The 25,428-nt window shown below is 60.2% G+C and overlaps 11 protein-coding genes across 11 annotated transcripts in view; 6 read left to right on the top strand and 5 right to left on the bottom strand.

The window, feature by feature from the left end:
• Positions 1-9: 9 nt before the first annotated feature.
• GGTG_08845 (hypothetical protein) lies at positions 10-1,497 on the bottom strand (the record flags this gene model as incomplete). The annotated part of the gene is made up of 2 exons (XM_009226687.1): positions 10-862; positions 914-1,497. The coding sequence occupies 2 exons, from the start codon at positions 1,495-1,497 to the stop codon at positions 10-12; spliced, it is 1,437 nt and encodes a 478-aa protein (XP_009224951.1).
• An 885-nt stretch (positions 1,498-2,382) lies between these two features.
• GGTG_08843 (hypothetical protein) lies at positions 2,383-5,482 on the top strand. Its single transcript, XM_009226685.1, has 3 exons — positions 2,383-2,660; positions 2,739-3,766; positions 3,821-5,482. The coding sequence occupies exons 2-3, from the start codon at positions 3,764-3,766 to the stop codon at positions 4,238-4,240; spliced, it is 423 nt and encodes a 140-aa protein (XP_009224949.1). The 5' UTR covers positions 2,383-2,660; positions 2,739-3,763; the 3' UTR covers positions 4,241-5,482.
• On the bottom strand, positions 2,722-3,401 carry GGTG_08844 (hypothetical protein; the record flags this gene model as incomplete). The annotated part of the gene is made up of 2 exons (XM_009226686.1): positions 2,722-2,894; positions 2,951-3,401. The coding sequence occupies 2 exons, from the start codon at positions 3,399-3,401 to the stop codon at positions 2,722-2,724; spliced, it is 624 nt and encodes a 207-aa protein (XP_009224950.1).
• A 517-nt stretch (positions 5,483-5,999) lies between the features above and the next one.
• On the bottom strand, positions 6,000-6,391 carry GGTG_08842 (hypothetical protein; the record flags this gene model as incomplete). The annotated part of the gene is made up of 2 exons (XM_009226684.1): positions 6,000-6,163; positions 6,238-6,391. 2 exons carry the CDS (start codon positions 6,389-6,391, stop codon positions 6,000-6,002), a joined length of 318 nt encoding a protein of 105 aa, XP_009224948.1.
• Positions 6,392-6,630: 239 nt separating this feature from the next.
• On the bottom strand, positions 6,631-8,113 carry GGTG_08841 (hypothetical protein). The gene has a single exon (XM_009226683.1). It carries the CDS (start codon positions 7,418-7,420, stop codon positions 6,845-6,847), a length of 576 nt encoding a protein of 191 aa, XP_009224947.1. The 5' UTR covers positions 7,421-8,113; the 3' UTR covers positions 6,631-6,844.
• A 339-nt stretch (positions 8,114-8,452) lies between these two features.
• On the bottom strand, positions 8,453-13,017 carry GGTG_08840 (MFS quinate transporter). Its single transcript, XM_009226682.1, has 3 exons — positions 12,084-13,017; positions 10,922-12,033; positions 8,453-10,868 (listed from the first exon to the last, which is right to left on the bottom strand). The coding sequence occupies exons 1-3, from the start codon at positions 12,189-12,191 to the stop codon at positions 10,466-10,468; spliced, it is 1,623 nt and encodes a 540-aa protein (XP_009224946.1). The 5' UTR covers positions 12,192-13,017; the 3' UTR covers positions 8,453-10,465.
• A 558-nt stretch (positions 13,018-13,575) lies between these two features.
• GGTG_08839 (hypothetical protein) lies at positions 13,576-15,264 on the top strand. The gene is made up of 2 exons (XM_009226681.1): positions 13,576-14,132; positions 14,192-15,264. The coding sequence occupies exons 1-2, from the start codon at positions 13,663-13,665 to the stop codon at positions 15,225-15,227; spliced, it is 1,506 nt and encodes a 501-aa protein (XP_009224945.1). The 5' UTR covers positions 13,576-13,662; the 3' UTR covers positions 15,228-15,264.
• A 344-nt stretch (positions 15,265-15,608) lies between these two features.
• GGTG_08838 (hypothetical protein) lies at positions 15,609-16,718 on the top strand (the record flags this gene model as incomplete). Its single annotated transcript, XM_009226680.1, has 3 exons — positions 15,609-15,618; positions 15,682-15,855; positions 15,928-16,718. The coding sequence occupies 3 exons, from the start codon at positions 15,609-15,611 to the stop codon at positions 16,716-16,718; spliced, it is 975 nt and encodes a 324-aa protein (XP_009224944.1).
• A 356-nt stretch (positions 16,719-17,074) lies between these two features.
• Positions 17,075-18,456, top strand: GGTG_08837 (inositol monophosphatase 2). The gene is made up of 2 exons (XM_009226679.1): positions 17,075-17,368; positions 17,429-18,456. Exons 1-2 carry the CDS (start codon positions 17,251-17,253, stop codon positions 18,262-18,264), a joined length of 954 nt encoding a protein of 317 aa, XP_009224943.1. The 5' UTR covers positions 17,075-17,250; the 3' UTR covers positions 18,265-18,456.
• A 2,337-nt stretch (positions 18,457-20,793) lies between these two features.
• GGTG_08836 (hypothetical protein) lies at positions 20,794-24,166 on the top strand. The gene is made up of 3 exons (XM_009226678.1): positions 20,794-22,118; positions 22,173-22,538; positions 22,592-24,166. Exons 1-3 carry the CDS (start codon positions 22,049-22,051, stop codon positions 23,815-23,817), a joined length of 1,662 nt encoding a protein of 553 aa, XP_009224942.1. The 5' UTR covers positions 20,794-22,048; the 3' UTR covers positions 23,818-24,166.
• A 512-nt stretch (positions 24,167-24,678) lies between these two features.
• The window catches only part of GGTG_08835 (hypothetical protein), a gene marked incomplete at both ends in the record, with an annotated part of 2,207 nt that continues 1,457 nt past the window's right edge, over positions 24,679-25,428 (top strand). Inside the window, one exon of the mRNA XM_009226677.1 lies at positions 24,679-25,419. Coding sequence (XP_009224941.1) covers positions 24,679-25,419 — 741 coding nt within the window. The remainder of the gene's footprint in view (positions 25,420-25,428) is intronic.

Genomic DNA, 25,428 nt, shown 5'->3' with positions numbered 1-25,428 from the left:
AGAACACAGCTACCGGCACTGCCCAAACATGCCCCGGATCCGCCGCACCACCTCGCCCACCATGGCGTCCCGCCCGCTGCGCGTCCGCTGCACCGCGTCGCGGTTCTCCTGCGCCCGCCGGAGGAGGTACTTCATGCACTCGCCCGTCGTGCCCCAGACCAGGTACTTGTACGAACGCACCGCCGGCGCGCCCATGTCGTTCCCAGGCCCATCCGCCGCACCCGCCGCCGCCGCCGCCCGGCTCGCCACCAGCTCGCAGCTGACCTCGTCCGCCATGCCCTGCAGCTGCGCAAACGCCACATCGGTCGCGCGCGCGCGCCCACCCTCGACGATGGCGCGGCCCTTGCGGACCGACTCGGCGTTGTGCGACGCCAGCACCATGTCCACAACGGGGAACCCGACACCACCGGATCCCGCCCCCGCCAATGGCCCGCTCCACTGCCGCGTCAGCACCGCCTCGGCGATGCCGTCATAGGCCGCGTCCGTGTCCGCCTTGGAGTCGTGCATCAGGTGGCGCGGGTCCGATCCCAGGTAAGCGCCGCGCACGAGCTTGACGCCGAGCGCGAAGCCGCCGCGCGACGCCGCGCCCAGGTGCGCCGACAGCACGCGCGGCGTCGCCTTGAGGTAGGCCTGGTAAGTCCCGTAGACGACGGCCCGGCCGTCTGTGTTGTACCGCGACATGTACCGCAGTGTCCAGTCGTCGATGCCCGCCTGCACCGCCTGCTGCTCTGCGTCAAAGAGAAGCCGCACCCCGCGCGCCGCCGCCAGCTCGCAGATGCGGTCCGTTGCGTCCGCCAGCGCCTTTGGTGGCGCCTGCTGCCCCGAGAGCGCATAGAGCGCCATGCGGCCTGCTCCGGTGAACCTGTTGCCTGTCAGATATTGTTCCTGTCGCTCCAGAGGCGCAGCCACTTACTTGAGCGCCACAAAGTCCCCAGGGCTCGCCAGCCGCACCGTCTCCATGTTTCCCGCCGCCCACGGCACGATCTCATTGCGGACGCACTCGTCAACCGTGGCGCAGTTCTGGATGCCGGCGTCGGACGTCAGCTCCCGGGTCTGGGCCTCACTCATGACCACTTCACGCGCGTAGCCGAGGATGACGCCCGTGAAGCCAATGTCGCGCTTGAGGCTCGCAATCGTCCGCCGCACCTCGCCCGCGTCCTCGCCCGCGCAGAACTGGGCGTAAAACGTGTGCTTGAGCAGGAACCGCAGCACCGGGTTCCTATCCGGGTCGAGCAGCGGGCTGGCGCTATGTGCCAGCGCCGACATGATGGCCATGGACGGGCGCAGCAGCAGCGGTGACGACGAGATAGTCGTCGTAGCCAGCGAGCGCAGCACCACCTTTAGCGGCAGCACAGACAGTGGGTTGGTTCTAGCCGTGGCGTTGCTGGCAGCCTCGGGCAGCAGTGCTTGCGTCTCGGCACCCAAGGCCGGTGCGATGGCTGGGGCGGACGCCCTGCTCGGCGATGAATGGAGGGCTCTGGTGCTGGTGGAACTCATTCTGTTCGGCTGAGCCGCGCAGTTCCGTCTATGGCGGGCGATGGCGCTGGGCGCCGGCCGCGAAGAAACGGCGACCCATCTTATCAAATTGGTCCCTCCTGCCGAGTACTGTAAAGGCCTGCTGCCGTGCGATATCGTAGGTCTGAGGTACATTGGCGGGCTCGATCGAGTCTAGGAAGATGTATACTCTGTTCTTGCAAGCTAGAACGCAGCAGCGGATGGAACGCGTCGGGCGATGCTTTATATATTGAAAGGTGATTGTCGCTGGTCCTGGCCGTTTGGCAGCACCCTAGGTATATGACGAGGGGTCAGGAACCGCTAAGACAGAGGGATAAGCATCCTGGTACATAATAAGTGCGTGCCCTTCCTCTATCGGAGGCCCAACGCAACAAAGGTGGCCCGGCCTTGATAGGCGGTATGATGTCCCGGGCTCCTGGAGCACAGCTATTCGCCGCATGCACGAAACATAGCATCGGTGCTATCTCCTTGCTTGGCCATGCTGCATGCCGCCTGCTTTGTCCCATGGGACCCTCGCCTCCGGAGCCCCGCAGATTGCATTGTAATGATGCCAGGGCGATCCGAGGCACGCTACTGGATGCTTGACTGAGCTGGCTCTTATCAAAGACGGCGGATCCGTCACGTGCGCCGAATGGGGATTCTGAAAGCCGTGGATAGCCGTGGCAGCCATGCAACAGATCGCCTCCAAGCCACTGCAGAAATGGCACGACTCCCTCGTCGTCCTCTGTCTCGAGTCGGCTCCCCGCCTCAAGCACCCCACGGTTGCAATGGTTGGTCCGCAGTGGTTGGTCTGCACCGACTTGAGGGGAGAGTGCGGGGTTCCAGAAGCCGTCCAGATAGGTTAATCCCGACGGATCAGCGCATCTAAGTGTCTAGATGCAGCGAATGTAAGCGGTCTGCTGGATTGCTCACAAATCTGACATTTGCCTCGGCCCCTCGTCTCATCTGACTGGCCAATTCGTCGCAGCCACTGCCGTCGCTAGCCATGCAATCCAGCATTGAATGGTTGCCTGTGAGACGAGCATCCTCGGTGTCACGGCTTGCTGTTCGGTCCGTGCAGTTGCTCATAGCTCAACTCCGTCATCGGAGGCTGTCGGATCACGCGCCCTCGGCCCCTGCATGGCGCCAACAGAGCCCTGACAAGCGTAAGCCGAAAGAGGGCGGAGGGGCGCCCGCCCCACAGGCACGATGAGGCTAAATACTGGCTCACTCAAGATGTGTAGTGCCCTGGGCTTTGGTCATGCGGCGGCGCATTGCCTCGACGTAGCCGATCGGGCGGCCCCTGGCGGCACTGACCAAGTCCTGCAGGCCTCCGTATACCAGGCCCACCACCAGGGCCGTCTTGGTTGTGCGCGCGGCCATGATCAGGGGGAATCGGTCTACCAAGGTTAGCTCACATTAAAGCTCCAGCTCGCAGAGCTTCCCGGCAACATACTCCACAGACTAAAGCCGCCGGCGACGGCGACAGAGGCCATGACGGTGTTGATGCCGTCCATGGACCTGCGGTAGCTGTCAAACATATCCTCGATGGCAAACATGGCTGTGGTCCAGAAGCAGATACGGCCGCCCATCTTGAGTCCTTCCTTGATGCCGCCAAAGGCCATGTGGTAGTTCTTGCTGCGGTGGTAGAGGTACCAGCCTGTTGTGGACGAGGGCAGCTTGTGGGCGTGCTCGGCGCGGAAGCGCAGGCCTCTCATCTTGCTGCCGTGCATGATACCTAGGGTCATGCCTACTCCGAACGAGGTGAGAGCGGCAGCGGGGATTCGAACGAAGCTGGGGGTCGATAGGCGCGAGTTCCTGGCCAACTCGGCCATCTCCTCGGGAGTAATCTGCCGGGCCCTGCGGCGGGGGTCTTTGGGGGCATCGTCTGCGGGTTCGGACGCCATGGCGTAGGTTGGGCGGTCGGTCGGAGAATGGACAGCTGGAGGTCGGCACTCGGCTGAGGCCGTCGCCAGATCGAAACCGAGATGATGAAATTTCTCTCCCAGTGCTTGGCGGCCCAAGCTCCCTCTCGGCTCTTGATGCTGTGGATGGGTGGGTCCGCTAGCTTTAGTGGGGTACGTCCGCCCGCTACCCCCACGTCGCGTCAGCTCGATCAGTTCTGGGATTCAGCTCCAGCGTCCGACTCCTCCCTTGGACACAGCATACACAGAACAAGCACAACATAAGGGCAAATCGGGACTTGGTAGGACAGTCCCAGCACCTCATCTAGACCAACTGCACTGCCATCCGCGCCACCGTCTACACCATGGTCCGTTTCCCCGCCCTGCCCTGCCCGCCTTGTGCCAACTAACAGACCCCCCAGCCGCCCAAAGCGGCCCAAATCGAGGTCGACCTCTCGCTCCGCTTCAAGTACGGCATCCACACCATCTACATGCTCGTCTCGCCCCTCAACACGTTCGCACAGATCTCGGCCGACCTGCTCGAGATCCTACAAGAGCGCTACCCCAAAGGCCTCAGCTCGACCCTCGGGGCCACCGACACGCCCGTCCCCGCAGACGCAGCCGTCAGCTACGGCATACTCCAGCAGCAGAGCCGACGCGGCGGCGACAGCAGCAGGGCCGCCGAGTGGCGGAATCTCAAGGTCCGCGACACGGACACGCCCGTCGCCAAAGGTCTCAAGGACAACATGGACGTCGCCTTTGCCCTGCAGTCTCCAGAAGATGCCGACGACGCGCCACAGTTTGTTGTCGAGTGGCCAAGCCTGGACGAGGAAGAGGAGTAAGCGCACAGGTTCCATCATCGCCACGGGCTTCCTGGCCAGTCAAAGATAATGCTAGCAACACAGGCGTTGGACGGAACAAATGATACCCATTGATTGCATTCTATCATCCAAGCCGTAATTACGTCCCTCCGCCGGGCCTACGCCTTCTTCCACCCCCGCAGCTCCTCCCACTCGTGCTCCAGCATGGAGAAGCAGATGACGTCCCACCACCTGCGGTCGTGGTACTGCAGCTCGCGCAGGCGGCCCTCGTCCTTGAAGCCTAGACGCCGGTACAGGGCGCACGCGCGCTCGTTGAACTCGACGGCGTTGAGCCCGATGCGGTGCAGGCGCGCGTACCTAAAGGCCCAGTCCACCGCCCAGTTGATGGCCTCGGCCCCGTACCCCTTGCCCTGGTGCGCCTCGGCGATGCTGATGCCCAGGTCCGCCGACCCAGCAAAGTTGCCGCCGCTCGCAATCTCGCCGTCGCCCTGCCTGGGCATGCCATCGCCGTCCATGATCCACAGGTAGCCGATTGTTGTGAGCTTCTCGGGGCGGAGGTGCCGAGCTGCCGTTTGTTTCGCGCCGTTTGCTGCCCCGTCTTCTGCCTCTGCCGCGGGAGGTAGGCAAATCATGACGCCCAGGATGACCGTCTTGAGCATACCGGCCATCTCGTCTGCGTCCTGCACGCTCGACGGCCGCAACAGCCCCGGGCCGCTGAAAACATTGTTGACTGGGTCGCTGTGCAGGTAGTTGTGGATAAAGTCGCGGTCCTCGTCGCCCTCGACGCGGCGGAAAACCAGCCGCTCGGTCTGGAAGAGGGTCTTGAGGCCTTTTGTAGGGTCGCTCATGGTGATTTCGGTGATCGGCGTCCGCGCCTTTCCGGGTGATTCTATTTTCGTCTCGCTGCGAATCTATCGCGTTCCCAAAGGCTGTGCTTATTTAGTGAGTAGGGAAATGCAAGAAAATGTCGGGAAGATACCGGAAGAAAAGATACGAAAGGTCTCTTGCCGAACGCAGCTCCTTATATGTCCACCATGGCCACGCTCACTGACCGTCAACGCGATGATCACCACCGAGGCACAATCGCGTGGTGCCCCGTCTGATGTTTCCTGTTCGGGACATTTACTTGCAAGGCTGCTGCATGTCAATTTTCCAACTCTCTGCCGCCGCGTGGAATTACTCGATACTGCCAAGTTAACACGCTCGGGAATGGCCGAGAGCTTGGCGGCTGCCTCCTGTCCAGCGACAGCGGCCATCCTTGCCTATCTGAGTGGCTGTTGGCCGCCTTCCCCTCGGCTTCGAGCCTGGCTGGCAGTCAGGGGCCCAGGGGTTCGTCTTCGGATCTCGACTCGCACGTCACCCGAAAGCGGGGCTTGGCAGGATCTAACTCGGTTGATATAAAAGGCCACCACCCACAATCCCGCCCACCATCCTACCCCTTTTTCGGCCACCGCGGAAGACGGCTCGGCATGGGCCGGCAAGCAAATTACTTCCTGAAGAAGACATGCCGGATGGACGGCTGAGCGGCTGAGCGGCTGAGCGGCACACGCGGCTGGGACTGCGGCAGGTTGAGAACGGCAACAGGCAAGCGGCGACGCCGAAGCTGCGCGCAATGTCGACGGCCGGTCGTGGCGGCTTATTTACGGCCTGCCAGTAGAGCATGCGCCTCCAACAACCTAACGCTGACTAGAGCCCATTAACCAAACGTGAGCAATTCCACCTGCTTCCTGTCGCTGTTTCCATCGTGCTTCCGATACCTTATCCTTAGGCGAGTGCGGCTTCATCTTGGGGATTTGGCGCACCGGTCGTCCTTGGCCGTGTGGATCAGACCCAGGGCGATGCCACAGGTTTCCCTACAGAACCTGCCGAACGACGCGAACGAGCACCGAACGCCACTCGGCTGGCCACCGCAGGCCTGGGAGCCGACGGACTCGCCATGGTGAACTAGCAGGAGACTGATGGGGCCTTGGGTTATGGTGATTCTGGAAAACATGGACAGAGGGCCGTGTGAGGCTGACGAGTATGCTGGACCCGACGGGCGGCCCGGATGGCGAGGAACCTGCGCAGTGGCATGACGAAGAAGAAGAGCCCAATAAAGAAGCATACGCGAGACATGGTCAAGTCGCTAGGAGCTCGGGATGTCACGGCCTTGGATGAGCTGGCCTCCAGCATCGGCATATAGATGCTTACTGGAGATGCACCAACATCCTGGTCAACAAACCGATGCCAGTCTTAAGGCAGAGGCGCATTGGCCAGCAGGCCCAACATGATGCCGCCAACGACGGCCCGGGTGGTGAACAGATTAGTGAGGTCCATAGAGACTTGTACAAGTCCCTCTCGACCACTCGCACCCTTATGCGTCATTTTTCATGTCAGCCGCCTGCTGCAACGTTTCCTCACAGATGGCATTTGCGCAAGTTAAAGACAAAAGTTGGATTTGCATCGCCAAAGACTGCAGCCGCGTCTCCGGGTCAGGCTCTATACTCTAATATGTACACTTTACAGGCACCGTCAACGGCTCAACACCAGGTGCTGAACAGAAGAGCCACCAAACCACCATCTAAAAAGCGCCCCAAAGAATTGAAAATCTCCCCAAATACCCCACACCTGGAGAAGGCGATACGCTTAGCAGCGGATGACCTTGGTGTTCTTGTCGTAGGTGCAGCGCTTGTCGGCGTTGAAGGACAGGTTGATGAAGCCGCCGTCGCCCTTCAGGTTCATGGTGTTGCCGGCGGTCATGAAGAAGCAGTCGTAGTCGGTCTTGAGCAGGCCGCTCTTGAGCTGAGCCTTGACCAAGCCCTCGACGCCGGCAGGGTCGGTGATGGAGTAGCCCATGTTGTAGCAGATGGCGGCCGCGTACTTGGTGGGGTCGGGGTTCTTGGCCCACATCTCGGCCGACGTGGCCTTGGTGAAGGCCTCGCGGGCCGGGGTCCAGTTCTTGAGCGCCTTGATGGCCTGGCCGGCCTTCTTGACGCCCTCGGCCGCGACGGCCGTCGCCACGTCCCTGACGATGTCCTTGGCGGCCGAGATCACGATGGCGATCAGTTCCTGCTTGATGTCCTGGCGCGCGCCGAGCTGGTGCTCGGCGGCAGCCACGTCGCGGACGACGAGCTCCGCCACGTTGTCGGCAGCCGGGGCCACAATGGGCGCGGCCAGGACGGCAACGGGGAGGGCGAGAACAAAGATGTTCTTGAACTGCATGTTTGCGGTGGTGGCTGTTGTTTTGGTGGTTGGTTGCCTGTAAAAAGAGTTGAAGAGACTGAGGAGTTGAAGAGACGAGACTGAAGTCAATGAGATGACGAAAGAGAGACTGGAAGGAAAGACGGGAATGAAATGAAGGTACAGAAAGAGACTGTGTTCCGAGTGGGATGGGGAGGAAAGAAACTACACAGCATTGGAGGGCGGGATGCCGCTCTACTTATAGTCGACGAGGCCATCGTCGACTTGAGCCTCTTGGCCTCGGTTCCATCCCGTCTCCGTCTCCAGGCACCAGGCACAGGACAAAGCCCAGACGGCCTCACCGCGTTCAAGCTCATGTCGCCCCGTGCTTGACGCTCCCGTCTCCATGCCTTTGCCCTGTCCCAAGCTTCGTGGCTCCTGTCAGGGCTTCTGTCAAGGCTGGAAAACATCTTGGGACCCATCAGCCAGCCCGTTGGGTGGGTCGGCTGGGCTGAACCGACACTGCCCTGGAGAAAAAGGGGCACGTCAGTCGCCTTCTGCACCGGCCAGCCGTGGCTCTGGTCTTGGAGGTTATCCAGGCGTCCACTTTATGGGTCCTCATCCCGGCTGCAACGACAGTTGCCAAGCCCTTTGATTGGAGCAGGCGGCACGCCCGAGGGATAACTCAGCCAAGGTGGGCGAAAACCTCGAACGAGGTGGGAAAAAGTGGACCCTTAAACCTTAGCCAAGGTAAGCGAATTGCAAAAACACTTTAAATAAAGTTGAAAGGGTTAAAAAAACCAAAAAAAACCCCCAATTAAATTTAACCATTAAAAGCTTATGCATTGCTTATACGTGTTATGGATCCGTGTTGGGCACGGATCACGTGACCCAAGGGGTGCCCCTTGGGTCAGACTCATGTATTAGGAACCACCCCGAGTCCTCTAAGGACAAGGACCCAACTCTCTCCCCTTCTTCCTTATCTCGTAGAATAACACCACTTCGGCACCTGCCAGGCACCACCTGGTGGTCTGCCTATCACAATACGTTCCTTATTTAATTTTTCGTTTACCGCTAAATAATTAATAAATTTTTTTATATTATATTTAATATAATGCTTAAGCGATGCATATGCAAAGCCTGAGTTCAACTTACGTACTTTAGCCAAAATGGGCGAAAAATTGGGTAGTTTAGCTTAATTGGAGAATTTTTTAAACTCATACCTTGTCTAAGGTCTTCGCCCATCTTGGCTAAGCTAACGACTCGCCCGCCCCGGGAATTCAGCCACATCAACCATTTTCTGTAGGGCGCGGTGGGCGAGCAGGCGAGTGAACGTGCATAGAGTTGTCTAAATCAGCGCCTTCAACCCCTGGCGGTGATGATTGGTGACGTCGCCCTGGGATCCGGGGAGGTTCTATTCTGCATAGGATCCGCCGCCCCCCTGTCAGACTGTTTCCGAGCGTGCCGGCTTAGCTGTCCAGCCCGCCGCTTTGACCTTGAGGGAGGTCGGCTCACGCAGCTTCATGCGTGGCTGGTGGCCTCGTTGGCGCGCTTATGGGATGCGCTGCTAGGTATGCTGCGGTTCGCGAGAGAGGACGCGGCTGGCACTTGGCGGAAACGTGTGCGTCAACAAGATCAACTGACGATGTGACCATGGCGGAAAACTCACAGCCAGGGGACCAAGGAATCGCCAAGCGCAATATCCTGCGAACCCCGACACGTGCTCCAACGGTCCCGCCCAGCGACCGCGGTCTCCTCCAGCCACGCTAGCAGAAGGCCAAGAGCAAGACCCACGGGCTAGACCCAGCTTGCCAGCTTTGAACCCGGCCTCGACCCCTTTCCCTCCTATTTCTTTTTTTTTTGGACCAGAGAAGAGTTCTCGTTGGACAACTTGGCTCACTGCTCGTCCGGGAACACCTGGAATCCCTACCGGTTCTCCCGAATCCCCACAACCGCTTGCTTTGCATTGATCTTGGGTTATAGGGCTGTGCCACTCCCGCGCCTTGCAGACCGCCACGGTGGTTTGGGTGCGGCTCCGGGCCTTGAAAGTGGAGAAGGGGATGACACCTTGCGGCCCCCTGGACGCGACCGTTCGCCCACTGTTGCGCGATAGGCTCATGCGCTTAGACCGCTCGCTCCTGGCTGGGTCCTCTGCGGCCTGGTGGGCAAATATCGCTTCGGGTGTGTGGGCGAGACTCGACTCAGGCTCTCTTTGTGACGGCCATGGTCGCGGATGTGTTTTCCGCCCTAATGGCGGGCTCGAAAGACCGACGCAAGCTCGAGGTTGCTGCCCTCGTAATGTTATCCGAAGAGCTGCCGTTGTGCTTGGGGTGGGCAGGATTTACCGAAGGGTTTGACGTCGTGGCTACCGTCAGGAGCCACTAGGGGCAGGACTAGATCTCGCCGTTACCTTGGACGTAACGGAGGCTCGGTGGTGTGGGAACGGTGACGTTGGAACGGTGACGTTGGAACGCCGTGACTGCATTCAGAGTGCTGGTGCCAGGATCTCTGCTATACAGTATGGATTTTGCCCCTATCGTGCCTTGCCTTCCTTCCACACCCTGTGGCAGCATTCGTGTGAAAGCTTTCGGAGTGGCCATGCCTTGCACATGATACAGCCGCTGCGTGACCGATAGGGGATAAAGGCTACTTCGCAATGCATTCTGGGCATTGTATATGTGGGAACAGGAGGAGAATATGAAGGAAAGTTGAATCAGCCCTAACAATGCCATGTCCCTGAGCCTGGCATTATCGTCGTGACGTGGGCTGTTCTCCGTGACGAGGCATGGCATCAGCTCGGATCTCTGGGCAGTTGAATATTGCAGGTAGACATTGGAGATAGCCAATACCATTGCCGCTTGTGCAAGGTAGCATAACTCTAGCGTGCAGAGAACGGCACTTCTTCGAACCCGGGCGAGAACTGTGGAGAATCGAAGGCTTAACCCAACAGCAGCGGCTGAACACGTAAAGACCGGCAAGTGCCGAGATGGAATGTTCCACAGTTGACACTAAAATCGTCCATAGTCAAGGTAGGTATAAAGTAGAAGCACCACGAGGTTGTTCTCAAGCTGCCAGACATCCTAGGCCCTAGACTCGCTTCTCCGCCTGCGAGATCTCAAGCTTCTCCGAGCCCGCCCCGTTTCCGCCAGAGCCGCTTTCGGCATTGGTCTCGGCGCCGGCCTTCCCGGTCCCGACGGCCTCGCCTCCAAACAGCTCGTCCATGGCCTCGAGCGACAGTCCCTTGGTCTCGGGGATGAAGAACCACACAAAGAAGAACATGGCGAAAGCGAAGCTGCCGAAAATAAGGTAGGTGCCGTAGCCCGTCTCGCCGCCGACGGTAATGAGCATCACCGGGACCGAGCGCGCGACGACAAAGTTGAAGAACCACTGCGTCGCGGCCGCGTACATGACGTTGATGGACCTGAAGCGCGCCGACGGGATTTCCGACGACAAAATCCAGCACACTGGTCCCCATCCGAACTGGAAGAAACTGTTGGGGCAGGTCAGTAGCTGTTCCTGGATCCGGGGTCGGGGCGAACTTACGCAGCAAACAGGAAAATGCAAACGAGGGCAAAGTATCCCGCCGGGGGCACCGCTTGGTCCTTCACGGGAGGCAGGATGCGGACGTAGATGCCAATGTAGAACATGGCCAGACCTTGGGCGATGGACGTCCAGAGCAGCGAGCGGCGGCGACCAAGAGAGTCGGCCATGAACAGGAGGAAGGCCATGCACGACAAAACCTTGACAATTCCGTAGACGCCGGTGCCCAGCAGCTGCCCCTCGAGGCCCTTGATGCCCAGGTTCGCAAAGATGAGGGGAGCGTACGTGTTGATGGCGTTGGTGCCCGTCATCTGCTGGCAGATCATGAGGACGATGCTGATGATGGCGCGCTTGCGGTGGATGCTGTGGGTCCAGATCTCCTTGTTGAGGCGCAGCCAGGAGGCATCCCCGACCAGTCGACGCTCGTGATCGAGGGCATCCGCGATCTCCTGGATCTCGTCCTGAATGTAGGCGTGCTCGACTGGCAGGTTGCGCGCATGGCACAGCACGTCCTTGGCCTCCTCCCAGCGATCCTTGCGGGCGAGCCAACGGGGCGACTCGTTGCAGAGCAGCATGGAAAACATCAGCAGCACGGCGGGGAGGCCCTGGATGGCCAGTGGCAGGATGTACATGGCCTTGGTGCCGACGTAGTGGATACTCATGGCATAGTTGACCCAAAAGGCGATCATACCACCCGTGACGATGAAGAGCTGGTACATGCCCGTCAACAGGCCGCGGATGGCGCGGGGCGCGTTCTCGGAAACATAGACGGGGTTGATGCACGAGGCGGCGCCGACACCGAGGCCCGAGACGAAGCGGCCGATGAAGATTGCGGGCAGGTTGCCGAGGGAAGCGGCTTGCATGATGACACCGGCCAGGATGACGACAGCGGTGCCGACAAGGCACCACTTGCGACCGAAGTGGTCCGTTAGGGGAGACGCGATAATGGACCCGACGAAGCAGCCGGCCTGCAGTGTCGAAACGATGTTGGCGCCGAGGTCGGCGGCGACTTCTTTATTCTCGAAGAGGCCGAAGTCTCGCTTAAAAGGGTCCATGACGATAACGCCGCCGATGACGGACGAGTCCCAGCCGAAACACATGGCGCCGAAGCATGCCTGTTGTCGTTAGCCCGGAGCGCTCATCAAAGAGCGGGCAGTAAACTTACCGACACGGCCAGCATATAGACCCTCCATCCGTAGATCTCGGGAGGATCATGCCGCATGGCATCATTCCTCACCAGCTTCTCCAGGATTTTGACCGAAGTTTTCCCCATTGTGACGGTCGGCGGGCTTCCCTTGCGTTTGGGTGACGGTGATGCTGACTTTGGCCAGGACTTGGCGGTGCCCTCGAAGTCGGCTGTTCGCCAGGTGCGCAGATGGCAGCAAAGGCGCAAGGGGAGGCGGATGATCAGCAAGCAGGATCAGGCAAGTTGGCCGGGAGGCACTCCTGATATATGGTTGCCACGTCCATAGATTACACCCTGCGAAATACGACGTGCAGCCTCCTATGGACGGGGATGGCCCTGGTTTCCCCACACATCCATCCAATCGAGCAAACCGCCGACAGACGGATGCGAGGGGGAAAATTGGAGTCCAGAGTGTGAGCTTCACAGCCGATCTTTAGCTGTCACTCGCAAAGCAACTGGCTCGACAGGTCTCGGCCCATAATCACTTGGCTGACCGAGTACATGGACATCTCGTTAGTGAGGAGTAAGCCCTGCTGCCGAACCCGCCGTGAGAGCACCATCTGGAGTTGGGGGAGCGGGCAGATGATCCATGTGGCCGTTACCCCAATCAAACCTTTTCTGGGATTTGGAGACTTCTGAGGTACCCCAGCACGCTGTTGTGGGGAAATATTTTCCACCAACCAGAGGCCGTCATCGTTCAGCCTCCAGGGTGCATTTATTAGGTGGCAGGGCTTTCTGCCGTACCACAGATTCGGGAGGCAGGCGGTTCGCGCTCGTGGTGCTGTACATGTTGGAAGGCAGATAGAGGCGGATGCTGAAAAGTAGGTTGACAACTTATCAAATCCAAGACGGCACTGGAGCGACTAAGAACGCCAAATCGAGGCACTCGCTACTTGTCTCGCGCCGGGGAGACTTGTCTTGCGCCCAGGAGACTTATCTGGCCGTGAGAAGGGACAGGATCAGGCCAAGCCCGCTCGCAATTCGGGCCTTTAGGCTAAAGTTGGGGTTGCGGCGGCTGCACGTCGGTTCGGCGAGCATGGGTGGCCGTGTGGAAGTGGACCCAGCATGAACCCATGTTGGATATTCAGAGCTTTGAAGACGAACATGAGCATCGCCAGCTTCGAGCAAAGACGTCCCACGCGTATCGGCGTCAGACCCGTCCCCAGAAAGCGAAGATGGGGATGTTGGGGATTTCACGGGGAAGCCAAGTGATGATGGGCGAGGCGGGGAGGTGGGGCTGAGGTCTGAGATGGGCGGGGACGTTGGGAGATGGAAATGTGGCATTCTGATGGTGCTGAATCTGCCAGTCCGCTGGGCGGTTCAATGTTGGTTGTATGGGCAGTTAATCAATGGAAAGTCGATCAATGGGGAGCAATCAATGCAGCGTCGAATGAATTGATGCAATGTAACCGCCTGGCGCCAACCGACTGGAAACCCCTAACCCTCGGCCACAGCTCCTTCCACGCCTGCCAAAACCTGAAATTCCAGAAAGGAATTGCTGCGATATCGAAACACTAGCTCTCCGTTCACAGGATCAGCAATATTGTCGTCAAGCCCAATGCCCATTGGTGGACCAATTTCTCCGGATTTCTTGCACCAATTATGCCTGCGCGCTTCCAGTCTCGCCATTCAACCATGGACAAAACACGTCGACTCCCGTCAGCCACTTCATCGACATTTGCTACGCGCAATGGCGTCTACGACCCCCCTGAGCGACCCCCTGGTCACGGTGCTGGGCCCAGATCCCCGGCACCGGAAATGCGTGCTCAACGGCAACGCCTTTCAGCAAGACGCCATCACCTCGCACAACGGCTGGCAGTACGCCGTCTTCTATAGCCCACTTCGAGCCGAAGCGTCCGAACAAGTGTTCGTCCATGTCGCCCGCCGCAAGCTCCCCGTCGCGCCATGGGAGGTGCTCGTCCTCGACGACTACCCGCAGACCGTTGACGACGGCCACAACACGGTCCAGATGGGCATCTGCGCCGGCGACGGCACCATCCATCTCTCATATGACCACCACTGTGACGTGTGAGTGCGCGTCTGTCGTCTCTGGTGCTCGCCGACAGGGCTCTGACGGTGGTCGACAGTCTACGGTACCGCTATTCCGTCAAGGCTCTCGCCTCGGACCCAGACTGCTTCCCCTGGACCTCGGCCCTCTTCACACCAACGCTGGACCACCTGCCGGGCCTGCCCCGAACCCATGAGCACTTTGGCTACGTGACCTACCCACGCTTCGGCCCGGCCGGCGGCGGCAGGGACATGTTCCTGTCGTTCCGGACCGGGAAGGCCGGGCTGGGTGACGACCACCTCTATGTCTACCGCGTAGGCGATGACGGCGGTCGCTTCGAGTTTGTCGGCACCCACCTCGTCGGCCTGCAGAACAACCCCTATGTACACGGCATGGACTACCAGGTCCGCGAAGACGGCGGTCGTCTGCACGTCACGTGGGTCTACCGCGGCTTCGTGCACTACGACGGCTGGGATGACCTGCTCGACACCAAGCATAAGCAGCAGGCCGGCCCCAATGGCGCCGAGAACAACCATAATCTGTGCTACGCGTACAGCGACAACGATGGGCGCACGTGGCGGAACACGCACGGCGCGCTTGTTGCAGATTTGGGTCCTGGCGATGGCCGCGGAGTGACGCCCGACGCGCCGGGCTTGGTCGTCTTTGACATTCCCAAAGGCTCCGGGCTCACAAACCAGGAGAGCCAGGCTGTCGATGCGGAGGGGGGTGTGCACGTCCTAAATAGGACATTCGAGGGCGAGGGCCGGCCGATGTGGAGGCACTTCTATAGGGAGCCCGCAGGGGCCTGGAAGCAGCACACCATTGGCCCCGTCACCGGCAGCAAGCGAGGCAGGCTCGCCGTCGCCAAGTCGGGTGATCTGCTCGCCATCCTCCCCGACTCAGATGCGTCTACCCTACGAATCCTTCGAGCGGTGAAGGAGAGTAAATATACAGAGTTCCAGCAGGTCTGGCAGGGCAGCGGCCTTTCGGGGGAACCCCTTGTCGACGTCCGCAGATTACAAAATGATGAGACCTTGTCGGTCTTTGCGAGGCTGGACGCTGGTGGAAGCAAAAACGTCGTTGTCTTGGACTTCAAACTAACCCATAAATATTAAAATCCGCACCCATACTCTTTCAATCTCCGTCCCTACGCCTCTATCTGTCGCCTCCCTGTATCTGACCACGATGGGCATCGGCGTGTCCAGGGCCGCATATCATCCTGATCACCAGCAAGCAACCATCGTCTTCCGACTGCTGCTGGGGCGGTGCGCGATGTCCGGGTGCGATAAATGCATCATGCGCTTTGGGCCGACCTTTGTTCTGGCTGCGACGTCTGGAAACCTCGAGCTGTGCAAGGTTTTCCTGCGTCATGGGTGCCCGGTAACTATGATGACGCTTTCTGGGCGATTCGGAGTGGCAATTCTGCTATAGTCGACCTGATACTCGACCAAGGTTTCGATAACGACGTGCCTCTTGAAAAGCAGCTAGATTTGCCAATGTGGTTCCGTGAGTCTTTTTGCCCTGACAAATCTCACCTTTTACTCTTCAAACTTCCCGCTACGCCGCTAGCCGAGGCCATACGGTCTCGGAACCACCAGCTGGCGGAGAGACTTGAGCAGATCGGCGCACGACGTCATGTTGAAGAGAGCGTATCTCCCTTTGAAGCTGCCGCGATCGCCTCAACAGAGATTGGGGATCTTACATCCCTTCAGAGAATATTGGACACGATACTGCGTTTCCGCCGTGTGAACATGTAGACAGATTTCCATGGTCCACATGCCGTGCTTGGGTTCTCGGGGACCTACTTGACCCTAGCACTGATCACGGCCATCCGCAACCGAAAGGCAGAGGCTATTGCACTCGACCTCGGGCCGGCCCTCGCCGCAGCCGTCTCAACGAAGCGCAAAGAGGTGGTCAAGCTGCTTGTGGATAATGGCGCGGGTGCTGGCTTCTCGTCGGTCAACTTGAACCCTTTGGCCAAGGCGATGGAGCTGGGTGACGACGAGATGATCGAGATCCTTCTTTCTGGGAGGATCTCCAGCCTCAACAACTTTGCATTCCAGGACGCAATCACGAAAGATAGCCGTTATCTTGGGACACTCTTGGAGGCGTACAAGGCAAAGTCCCCTGCAATCCCCGGAGAGTCCGGATGCCACCTCCTCTTCCACGCCATCAAGTTCAACAATATCCGCGCACTGCGGCTTTTCCTTGCGGCAGGCCTGGATGCGAACGATTTCCAAACTGGCTCCAACCTGAGCCCTCTCGGCTATGCAGCCACGGGCGCTCACAGTCTCGGTGCGATCCGGGTCCTGACAGATGTCGGGGCTAACGTGAACAGCATAGCCGCAGCGCCACACAGGTTCGGGCAGGTCAGCAGCGATACAAAGGCCACAGCCTGGCCTAGAGAGATCGCACTCCTCGTCGCCATCAGGTGCGGGAAAAAGGACGTGGTGACCCTCCCCTTGGAGAGGGGTGCCGACGCCAACCGGGCGGCACGGATGGGGGTTAAGCGGTTACCCCTACAGGCCGCTTGCGAGCGAGGCAGCTGGGAGATGGTCCAGATACTGCTAGAGAAGGGCGCGGATGTTGATGCGGCACCTGCCTAGTGTGGTGGCGAGACTGTCCTGCAGCTGGCCGCCATCGGGGGACACACACGCATCGTAGAACGGCTGCTGTCACTTGGGGCCAGTGTCCACGCAGCCGGGGCCAAGTTCAACAGACGAACTGCTCTGCAGGCGGCGGCGGAGCATGTGCGGCTCGACGTGCTGGGGGTGTTGTGGGCTGCGCGAGAAGAAACTGGGTTCTCCAAGGACGAGATCCAAATAGCTATCGACTATGCTAGCAAGAATGGCCACAATGGTTGTGCTGGCTATATCTGGTTTCTTTCATCCACTCAGACCAATGAACAGGAACTGTTGGAGGAAGTGGCAACGACTGGCCCCACGTCTGACGTGATGACCCCGCACTATGCTGGGACGTCACTGCCGCCTCTAGGACAGAACTTCAACGCGGAGTTGACCAACGCGGAGTTGACCATCTCGTCGGACATCAGACGGCCGTGCCCAACCACCGCCGCGCCGGCGCCACAACACCCCGACGATAAGCACTGCAAAGGGGTCCCCCCCAACCGCATCCACCATGTCCAGCCTCAACCTACAGCACGTCCACGACACCCTAGTCGCCGTGGCCTTCGAGGCCGGGCGCATGGTGCGGGAAGCGAAGCCACAGAACAAGACGGCCGACACTAAGATGAACTGTGAGCCGGTCACTTCCCCGATGCCCTGATTCATGTCGCTTACCCCGCACCCACCCAAAGCCGTCGACATGGTGACCGAAACGGACAAGGCGGTCGAGCGGCTCGTCATGGCGCGGCTGCAGACGGCCTACCCGACCTTTGATTTTGTGGGCGAGGAGTCGTACCAGCGCGGCACGACGACGGTCACGGACCGCCCCACCTTCGTCGTCGACCCCATCGACGGCACCACAAACTTCATCCACGGCTTCCCGGCCGTGTGTGTCAGCCTCGGCTTCCTGCTCGACCGGCTCCCCGCCGCCGGCGTCGTCTACAGCCCCTTTGACGACGTGCTCTTCACGGGCGTGCGCGGCGGCGGCGCCTACATGCAGCGGTGCGCCTCGCTCGTCATCGGCGGCGGCCTGGCGCCCGGCTTCTCGGTCCCGCGCGAGCGGCTACCGCTGCGCTGCCCCGAAGGCGACTCGTCCAAGGCCGCGCCGCTGACGGGGCTCGGCTCGGCCCTGGTCGCCGTCGAGTGGGGCGCGGACCGGGACGGGGCCAACTTTGAGCTCAAGGCGTCCGTGTTCCGGCGCCTGGCCGCGGGCGACCGGACCGAGGGCGGGCGCATGTGCCACTCGCTGCGATCCATGGGCAGCGCGGCGCTGAACCTGTGCGCCGTCGCGGCAGGCCAGCTGGACGCGTACTGGGAGGGCGGCTGCTACGCCTGGGACGTGGCGGCGGGCTGGTGCATCCTGACCGAGGCCGGCGGCATCATGGCGGGCGGCAACCCGGGCGTGTGGGACCCGGCCGTCGACTCGCGAAAGTACCTCGCCGTGCGCGGCGCTCCGTCGGGACAGAACGCGCTGGTCGAGGAGTTTTGGTCCGTTATCGGTGACGGCGCCATGGAGTATGAGCACTAGAGCTGGGAGTGGCAGACCGGAACACTGTGGCGTGTGGAATAGATGGGCGCTTGGGAATGCATGTTCGCTCGACGGTTCCGTCGGCTGGCGGTGGATAGACAACCCCTCTTTGTGGATCGCTGTCCTATCAACATGATGACAGCGCCATAAGTAGACGAGTAACGTGACCATGCCTACTACGACCAAGGCGACAAGTGTCAGACATACGCCATCGTGAATGCAGGTACCACGTTTACATCACGTCCCCCGCAGCACTCAAGCGAGCAGGCAGCCGACAACGGCGGCTATATAAGCTTGACTCAAACCCCTGAACGAACCCCACGGCAAGGGCCGGCTTGGAATGCCCTCGGGCCGTGGCTGCAGAGAACTCCCACAGTCGACCCTAACCTGGAGGCTCCCCATTGTGGGCTTTTGGAGGCCACGCCACGATCCTAGCGTGGGGGACAGTCTCGCTCAGAGATAGCCCTATTTCCCAGACACGTACAGTCCTTGTGCGGATTGTTGCCGTCAAACTCAGCCCTGCAAGCGAGCGAACCCCCACGCCAAAACGCACCCCATGACGGCTTGCTGGGTTAGGCCCCACGGCCCCTGAGATGGCCCCCCACGGCATCGTGGGCCGGAGCCGACATCTCGCCACTCAGGACCCTGAAACGTTATTGCTCGCAGCTTCTGTGCAGCAAAAAGAAAAAAGGTCGCACACCACACTTGTGGCCCAGAGCCAGCATCGGCAAGGGCTAGTCCGTAGGTAGGTATCCAGGAGGACGGGACATACTACGACTGCGTGCCACAAGAGCCGAGCCCTGTCTCATGTTTGACAGCAATCCTTGCCACCGGCTAGAAGCAGATGGCGCGGGGCGATGACAGCCCAGGCCACTCGGCGTGTCGCTGGGCACTTGCTCAACGTGGCTATCGCGACGATCGATACCTGTTGGGACCGGCGACTCCGGCCGGGACAAGACGCTGCGTGTTTTGACGAAGCTGGCTGATAAGAAAGCTGCAGGTTGCCGATTGATATGCCACCGGTGAATGTCGCTATGGCTATAAAGTGATGTCGCCATCGCGGACGGGAGCCAGGCGCCCGTCATACGCAGGTCAGGCCAGACGTGCCGATTAGCAGGCGGTCCAGGGGCAGCAGGCGTCACAATGGAGATGCCCACCCCGGGCGGACGGGGGTGTAGTGGACACGCCCCCTGGACGCGCTAGTGTTGTGCGGCGGATGGGTGCTCGGGCCGGAATTCTGGTGGCTGTATTGGCGGCAGGCAAACCGGCGCGGTGGTGGGCCGGGGCGGCCAGGATTGGCGGGGGCATGGCAGGAGCAGGAGCCGCTGCATGCAGCAGGGAACGACGAGAGCGCTTTGTTTGGTCGAGGACGGCGATGGCGGTGCATGGAGCCATGGATGTCGTGGACGTGCCATGGATGTTATGTTGTATGTAGGTACGCACCTGCATACAGCCAGCCAGGGCTCTCCTTTGCGCAGCGTGCAGCAAGGGCAGCATCTTTCTTGATGCGAGGTCGAGTGGCCAGATAAGGCCTGCGAGATAGCGATCTGACGAGCCACAAGCAGTCTGGCCACTGGAGTGATCGCGATCTGCTGTGCTGCCACTGTTATCTCCGTGAGTATTTCCCGATGTGTTTCGTGAGTGAGGTTGGATGCTGTGACGGTTTCTGTCGTCTGGCTTCTGGTGGCTGACTTTTTCTCGGTTTTTTTTTTTCTTCCTCCCTGGCGCCAAAAACGCCATGAAGCGGGGTTGCTTGGACCTCTGTGTGCGAGTTAGTAATGGAAACGATAGGATTTGAAGCCGGTGAGACAGCCAACTCTCTTGTCGGCCGAGACCGGCGAGCGCGGTGTGCAGCGACCGAGTAATTGACCATGAAAGAAGATGCTCTTTATGGTAATCCGGCGGTGTGATGGAGCAACACACCATCAGGACGACCGCTATCAGAAGCGAACCGAATGCCGATGTTGGGTGGGGTGGGTCTTTTGGTTGTTTTTGCTTTTGGGAGTCAAGAAAACGTCAACCAACGGCGAAATCCGGCAGAACCTGAGGGGTGCCTGGGTGCCCCCCTGGTTGCCTGGCTTCAGTTGCTGGCTTCATGTTCCATCCCATCTCGACTCGCCTGCCTCCTTGGGTCGCATTTCCGACTTCGCGTGCACACCGCTCACCGCTTCGATTCCGTGCAGCCGACATGCGGCTTCCCATTCCAGTCGCTGCGCCTGCAAAAAGCAGCCGGACGCTAGGAAAAAAGAGGGTGATCGATGGGCGGGGTCGACAGAAACCCCTGCTCTGTGCTAGTGCTGGTGCTAGTGCTGGTGTTCCATGCAGGTTGGTAGGCGAGACGATTTTTTCTATTCCCGAGGTGGTTCCAGAGCCTCCGTGCCTCCACAGGACCTCCACAGGATGAATTCACCCCGCCGAAACGGAATGAAGCAGTTTCCAGGGTCTGTGCCATCCTGGCTGCGCTACTGGGACAGGGCAACGATCGCTGGAGTGCGACCTTTGCTTTCGAACGCTCCAGAATTTTCATCAATGCCCTGGGCGGACAACAACTTTGACTGAGTTCGCGCCAAAGTGCAGTATCCCAGTCTCCTCGCATGGTCACGTCGACACTCCCGCTCCCGTAAATTTGACCTTCTGACCGGCAAACTAACTCCCTGACGCGAACGGCTGAGCTGGGAACGGCTGAGCCAGGCGACCGCCGGTCATGGATGTGAAGTCAAGACGAGGGCAAGGATCAAAAACCTAGGCTATCGGGATGTGGGCTGTTGACCACCAGGAAACCTGCAAAACAACAGACCGAAAGAAGCGCTTGGAAGCTACTGTGGGGAGCCACCACAAGTCTCGAACCAGCCAAACTGCCGATCAAGCTGCGACCAGCCACCACATCCAAGTGATAGGCATGTTAACAGTGCATGCTAACAGTAATACCGGTCCACGAGACCACACAAGTCGCACGGCTGGGCCGTCGGGTTTACATGTGAACAGCACAGCGGGAAACGGCGAGGGCGAGCGATGCTTTGCCCTTATCGAACAGGGCTTGTTTACAGTGCTCCCTTAGACTGCACGAGGTGTGCAGACCCTATCTGTCGCACCAACACCCTTTTTTCATGTCCAGCGCCTTCCCACAAAATACGCTAATGTGGCCTCGGCTAGGCTGGCAACGGATAAGCAGTGAGTAGATAGGCGCAGGATATGCGCATGGAAAAACTTGGTGTTAAGGTTCTCAGGGAGTCTGACCTTCCGCCCACCTGATAAACGAGCACCAGTCGCACCAGTCGCACGTTCAACTGCAGCTTCCATCCGGCTACATGCAACTTCCCTGGCCGCTGCAACCCTCCATCCGCCGACACGCCCTCGCCGCTAATCCCACCCCTGCCCGCCGCCTCCGGATATCTGCCATCCAATTTCAACCACCGCCCGTTGTGCGCCTGCCTGTGGTTCAACAGCCGTCCTGGGCCCTTCGAGCCGCCTGGGCTTGCGCACGCCCGTCCATCCTGGTCGGATGTGTTGCGCGCCTTCCCCGGCCTGTTGCTCGTGTCACTTTCGCTGTCTTCTCCACCGATATCGTAAATAAATAGCCCTATCCACGGGCAACCCTGCTCCTGCCACTGCGCTTGTAGACCACACCTCCTTCCTTCTCGTTTCCGCCCAGTGCTGGGAATTGTCTTGTCCTGTCGTCGCTGCTCGGCGGCTGGGCAGATATAAATCCGAGACGACCAGCCGACGAAAAGCTGCACCCTCGCAGACACATCGACCGTAAGGAGGCAAACCAAAAGATACGAAAATGGGTCTGACAAGACAGAGATACACTCGCAACCCTGACGACTTTCCGGCTGTCCAGCTCTTCTTACTTGGTGAGTACAATTTGCCCGACACTGTCACTGTCTCGATCTAACATGATGAAACAGCCATCGTCCGTCTTGCGGAGCCCATTGCCCTAACCTCCATCTTCCCCTACGCCTGGGCCTTGGTCAAGCGCTTCAAGATCGGCAACGAGCAAGATGCCTCGTTCCACGCCGGCCTGCTTATCTCGAGCTTCTCGCTCGCCGAGGCCTGCATGGGCATGTACTGGGGCGGCCTCTCGGATAGGATAGGCCGCAAGCCCGTCCTGCTCTTGGGCTGCATCGGCACCATGTTCAGCATGGTGGCGGTCGGATTTGCATCCAACATTTGGGTGGCGCTCGCCGGCCGCGCTATTGGCGGGTTTCTCAACGGCAACATCGGTGTCATCCAGACCATGGTCGGCGAGTTAGTGACCAAGCCAGAGCACGAGCGTGAGTGGCCCTTCGCATACCAGCGACTGAGACCAAAGCTAACGACCTGGCAGCTCGTGCCTACTCAATCATGCCCTTCGTCTGGAGCATCGGCACCATTATTGGGCCCGCCATCGGCGGCACCTTTGCCGACCCCAACGAGGCGTTTCCGGATCTGTTCCCCAAGGGCTCTCTCTTTGACGAGTTCCCCTACCTCCTCCCGAACCTCATCTGCGCCCTGCTGCTCCTGGTTAGCATCGTGCTGGGCTACTTCCTACTGGAGGAGACGCACCCCGACATGCAGCCCCGCGTGCTAATGCCCGACGACACTTACGTCTCGGATGAGACACCGCTGATGGAGACGTCGGACGCACTGAAGCGGCCGGCCGTCGACCTGCGGGCCGAGACGTACGGCACCTTCCAGGCGAGGCGGGGCAGCGACGCCTCGACCATGGGCGGGAGCGGCAGGGCGGCGGTGGTGGCGGTCATGAGGCAGGAGAAGGGCCACAAGAAGCAGCAGGACGGTTCCTCGCACAGCGTCTTTGACAAGCGCATCATGGCCATCATCCTATCGCTGTCCATCTTCACATACCACTCCATGACGTATGACCACCTCCTACCCATCTTCCTCGAGGACGAGCGCGCCCAGCCCCTGGGCGTCCTGTCGGCCCTCGGATCACTCCTCCCGGGCATGCTGTACTCGCCCGGCGGGCTGGGCCTGTCGCTGCGGGCGGTGGGCATGATCATGGCGGTCAACGGCGCCATCGCGCTCTTCATTCAGGCCGTCGTGTTCCCCGTGGCGGCCGAGCGGCTAGGCGTGTACCGGCTGTTTGTGGCTGTCATGCTGCTACACCCCATCGTGTACGTCGTCGTGCCGCTGCTACTACTGGTGCCCGATTCGCTGCTGTTCCCGGCCATCTATGCGTGCCTATCGGTCCGCAACCTCTTCTCGATCCTGGCCTACCCGCTACTGCTGATCCTGATCAAGGAGGCGACGCCGGGCCTGTCGATGCTGGGCAAGGTCAACGGCCTGGCCGCCAGCGCCGGCGCCGCCTGCCGCATGGTGGCGCCGCCCGTGGCCGGCTACCTGTACACGGTTGGCAGCCAGATGGACTGCACGGCGCTGGCCTGGTGGGGCAGCGCGCTCGTGGCCGTCTTTGGCGCCGTGCAGTGCTTCTCGGTCAGGCGGCCCGTCGCCCCTGAGGAGGCCAGCGGCGAGGGCGGTGAGAACCCCAAGGATGGGGACGACGGCACTCGGTGCACACGGGTGACCATCGATGAGGTTCCGGACGAGGAGTAATCTAACGAACGACTGACTATGACCCACGACCCTACGACCCTACGACCTAAAACTACACCAACATGGCTACAAGATGGCCGGACGCACACACGAGGATTAGCTTACGACATTTGCTCGGCGATGACGGCGCTGAAGGAGTTGAGATTCTAAAATGGGCTGGCTTTCACTATTCCTTGCTTTTCTGTTTTGGGAGAATACAGCATGCATGGAAGGGTTTGGGGGCTGCGAGATGGCATCCTATGGACGGTAATAGAAAGCAAGCGGCATGAACTCGAGATAAATGTGCATAGAGGCAGTTAAGATATGTAAATGTCAACCGATACAAATCAGATTCAGAACAGACGTCAACGCCGATGCAGGATGTCGAGTCTGGGACCTGCAGGGTTGGGGTTCGATCGGTCTTGTGGAAGCTTCCAGACACATCCCATTCGTCTGGCGGGGCTGCCCTACAGTGCATATATAAACCTGAAGGTCACAGATCAAGATGTCGTCGACTGGTGCCTAATATGGCAATTAAATATAAGTGAGTGCCTCGTGGCAGCCACGATGGACAGGGCTGACCAGCTAAAGTTGCCGCGGGCTGTGGGGGTGGGGTTGTACGAGAGCGCGGAGGGGACAAGAAAGAAAAAAATCGATGGCAACTTGCCATGACGCAGCTCCAACTCGGGAGATTCAACATTCAACATTCAACGCTCCACGACGGTCTCTGCAGCAGACAGCGTAATAGAAATAAAACACCACAATCTCTAGGTCGCCATATAGACCCCCTGCGCATCGTGGGCCTCGTCCTGACGTTATTCTCGGGAGGCATCCCAGCCCACTTTTCCCTTTTCCGCATTCGTCCCGGTGACGGCACACACAATGGGCTCGGCGCAAATACCCCCAATCGAAAGCGTGATTGAGGAGCTGGCAGCCAGGACCGAGAGCGCCAGCGTCAGCAGCCATGGCCCGGAGCCGCCAGCCCGGAACGGCGGGCTGATGCCCGAGCTGCCGCCGGCGCTGGCGGCCGTGCGCAACAAGACGACCGAGGAGATCCTGGCCGACCTCAACAAGTCGCCGCTGTTCATGACGGAGTTGGAGGAGAACGACGACGTGGCGGCCCTGCAGGCCCTGGCCTACGAGGGTACGCCGCTCGAGAACGCGTCCGACTTTAAGGAGCGCGGCAACGAGTGCTTCAAGGAGAAGAAGTGGGCCGACGCAAAGGAGTTCTACACCAAGGGCGCCAACATCCTGGTCGCCGAGGTCAGGCGGCGTGCCCGGGGGGAGCCGCCGGCGCCCGTCGTAAGCGGTGGCGACGGCGAGGAGGGGACCGCCGGCGCACCCACGTCGTCGGACGACCCGGACGAGGTGGCGCGCGAGGCGGCGGTGCTCGAGTCGCTCTACGTCAACCGGGCGGCGTGCCACCTGGAGCTGCGCAACAACCGGTCCTGCACGCTCGACTGCGGCGCGGCGCTGCAGCTCAACCCGCGCAACATCAAGGCGCTGTACCGCAGCGCCCGGGCGCTGGCGCGGCTCGACAAGGTGCCCGAGGCCGAGGACGCGGCCGAGCGCGGGCTGGCGCTGGACCCGGACAACGCGGCGCTGCGGGCGGTGCGGGACGAGGTGGCCGGG

Source organism: Gaeumannomyces tritici (assembly GCF_000145635.1).
Source record: "Gaeumannomyces tritici R3-111a-1 unplaced genomic scaffold supercont2.4, whole genome shotgun sequence".
Classification (NCBI taxonomy): domain Eukaryota; kingdom Fungi; phylum Ascomycota; class Sordariomycetes; order Magnaporthales; family Magnaporthaceae; genus Gaeumannomyces; species Gaeumannomyces tritici.
The sequence above is the reverse complement of the archived record's forward strand: the minus strand, read 5'-3'. Positions and strand labels throughout refer to the sequence as shown.

What these genes read in the sequence shown, in the direction of transcription:
- GGTG_08840 (XM_009226682.1), bottom strand. Translation starts at nt 12,191, where the DNA reads ATGGGGAAAACTTCGGTCAAAATCCTGGAGAAGCTGGTGAGGAATGAT. An exon ending in TCTATATGCTGGCCGTGTCG is followed by an intron (nt 12,034 to 12,083) that starts GTAAGTTTACTG and finishes TAACGACAACAG; the next exon opens with GCATGCTTCGGCGCCATGTG. An exon ending in TGCATTTTCCTGTTTGCTGC is followed by an intron (nt 10,869 to 10,921) that starts GTAAGTTCGCCC and finishes CTGCCCCAACAG; the next exon opens with TTTCTTCCAGTTCGGATGGG.
- GGTG_08837 (XM_009226679.1), top strand. Translation starts at nt 17,251, where the DNA reads ATGTCCAGCCTCAACCTACAGCACGTCCACGACACCCTAGTCGCCGTG. An exon ending in GGCCGACACTAAGATGAACT is followed by an intron (nt 17,369 to 17,428) that starts GTGAGCCGGTCA and finishes ACCCACCCAAAG; the next exon opens with CCGTCGACATGGTGACCGAA.
- GGTG_08836 (XM_009226678.1), top strand. Translation starts at nt 22,049, where the DNA reads ATGGGTCTGACAAGACAGAGATACACTCGCAACCCTGACGACTTTCCG. An exon ending in TGTCCAGCTCTTCTTACTTG is followed by an intron (nt 22,119 to 22,172) that starts GTGAGTACAATT and finishes ATGATGAAACAG; the next exon opens with CCATCGTCCGTCTTGCGGAG. An exon ending in GACCAAGCCAGAGCACGAGC is followed by an intron (nt 22,539 to 22,591) that starts GTGAGTGGCCCT and finishes ACGACCTGGCAG; the next exon opens with CTCGTGCCTACTCAATCATG.
- GGTG_08839 (XM_009226681.1), top strand. Translation starts at nt 13,663, where the DNA reads ATGCCCATTGGTGGACCAATTTCTCCGGATTTCTTGCACCAATTATGC. An exon ending in TATGACCACCACTGTGACGT is followed by an intron (nt 14,133 to 14,191) that starts GTGAGTGCGCGT and finishes GGTGGTCGACAG; the next exon opens with TCTACGGTACCGCTATTCCG.
- GGTG_08841 (XM_009226683.1), bottom strand. Translation starts at nt 7,420, where the DNA reads ATGCAGTTCAAGAACATCTTTGTTCTCGCCCTCCCCGTTGCCGTCCTG.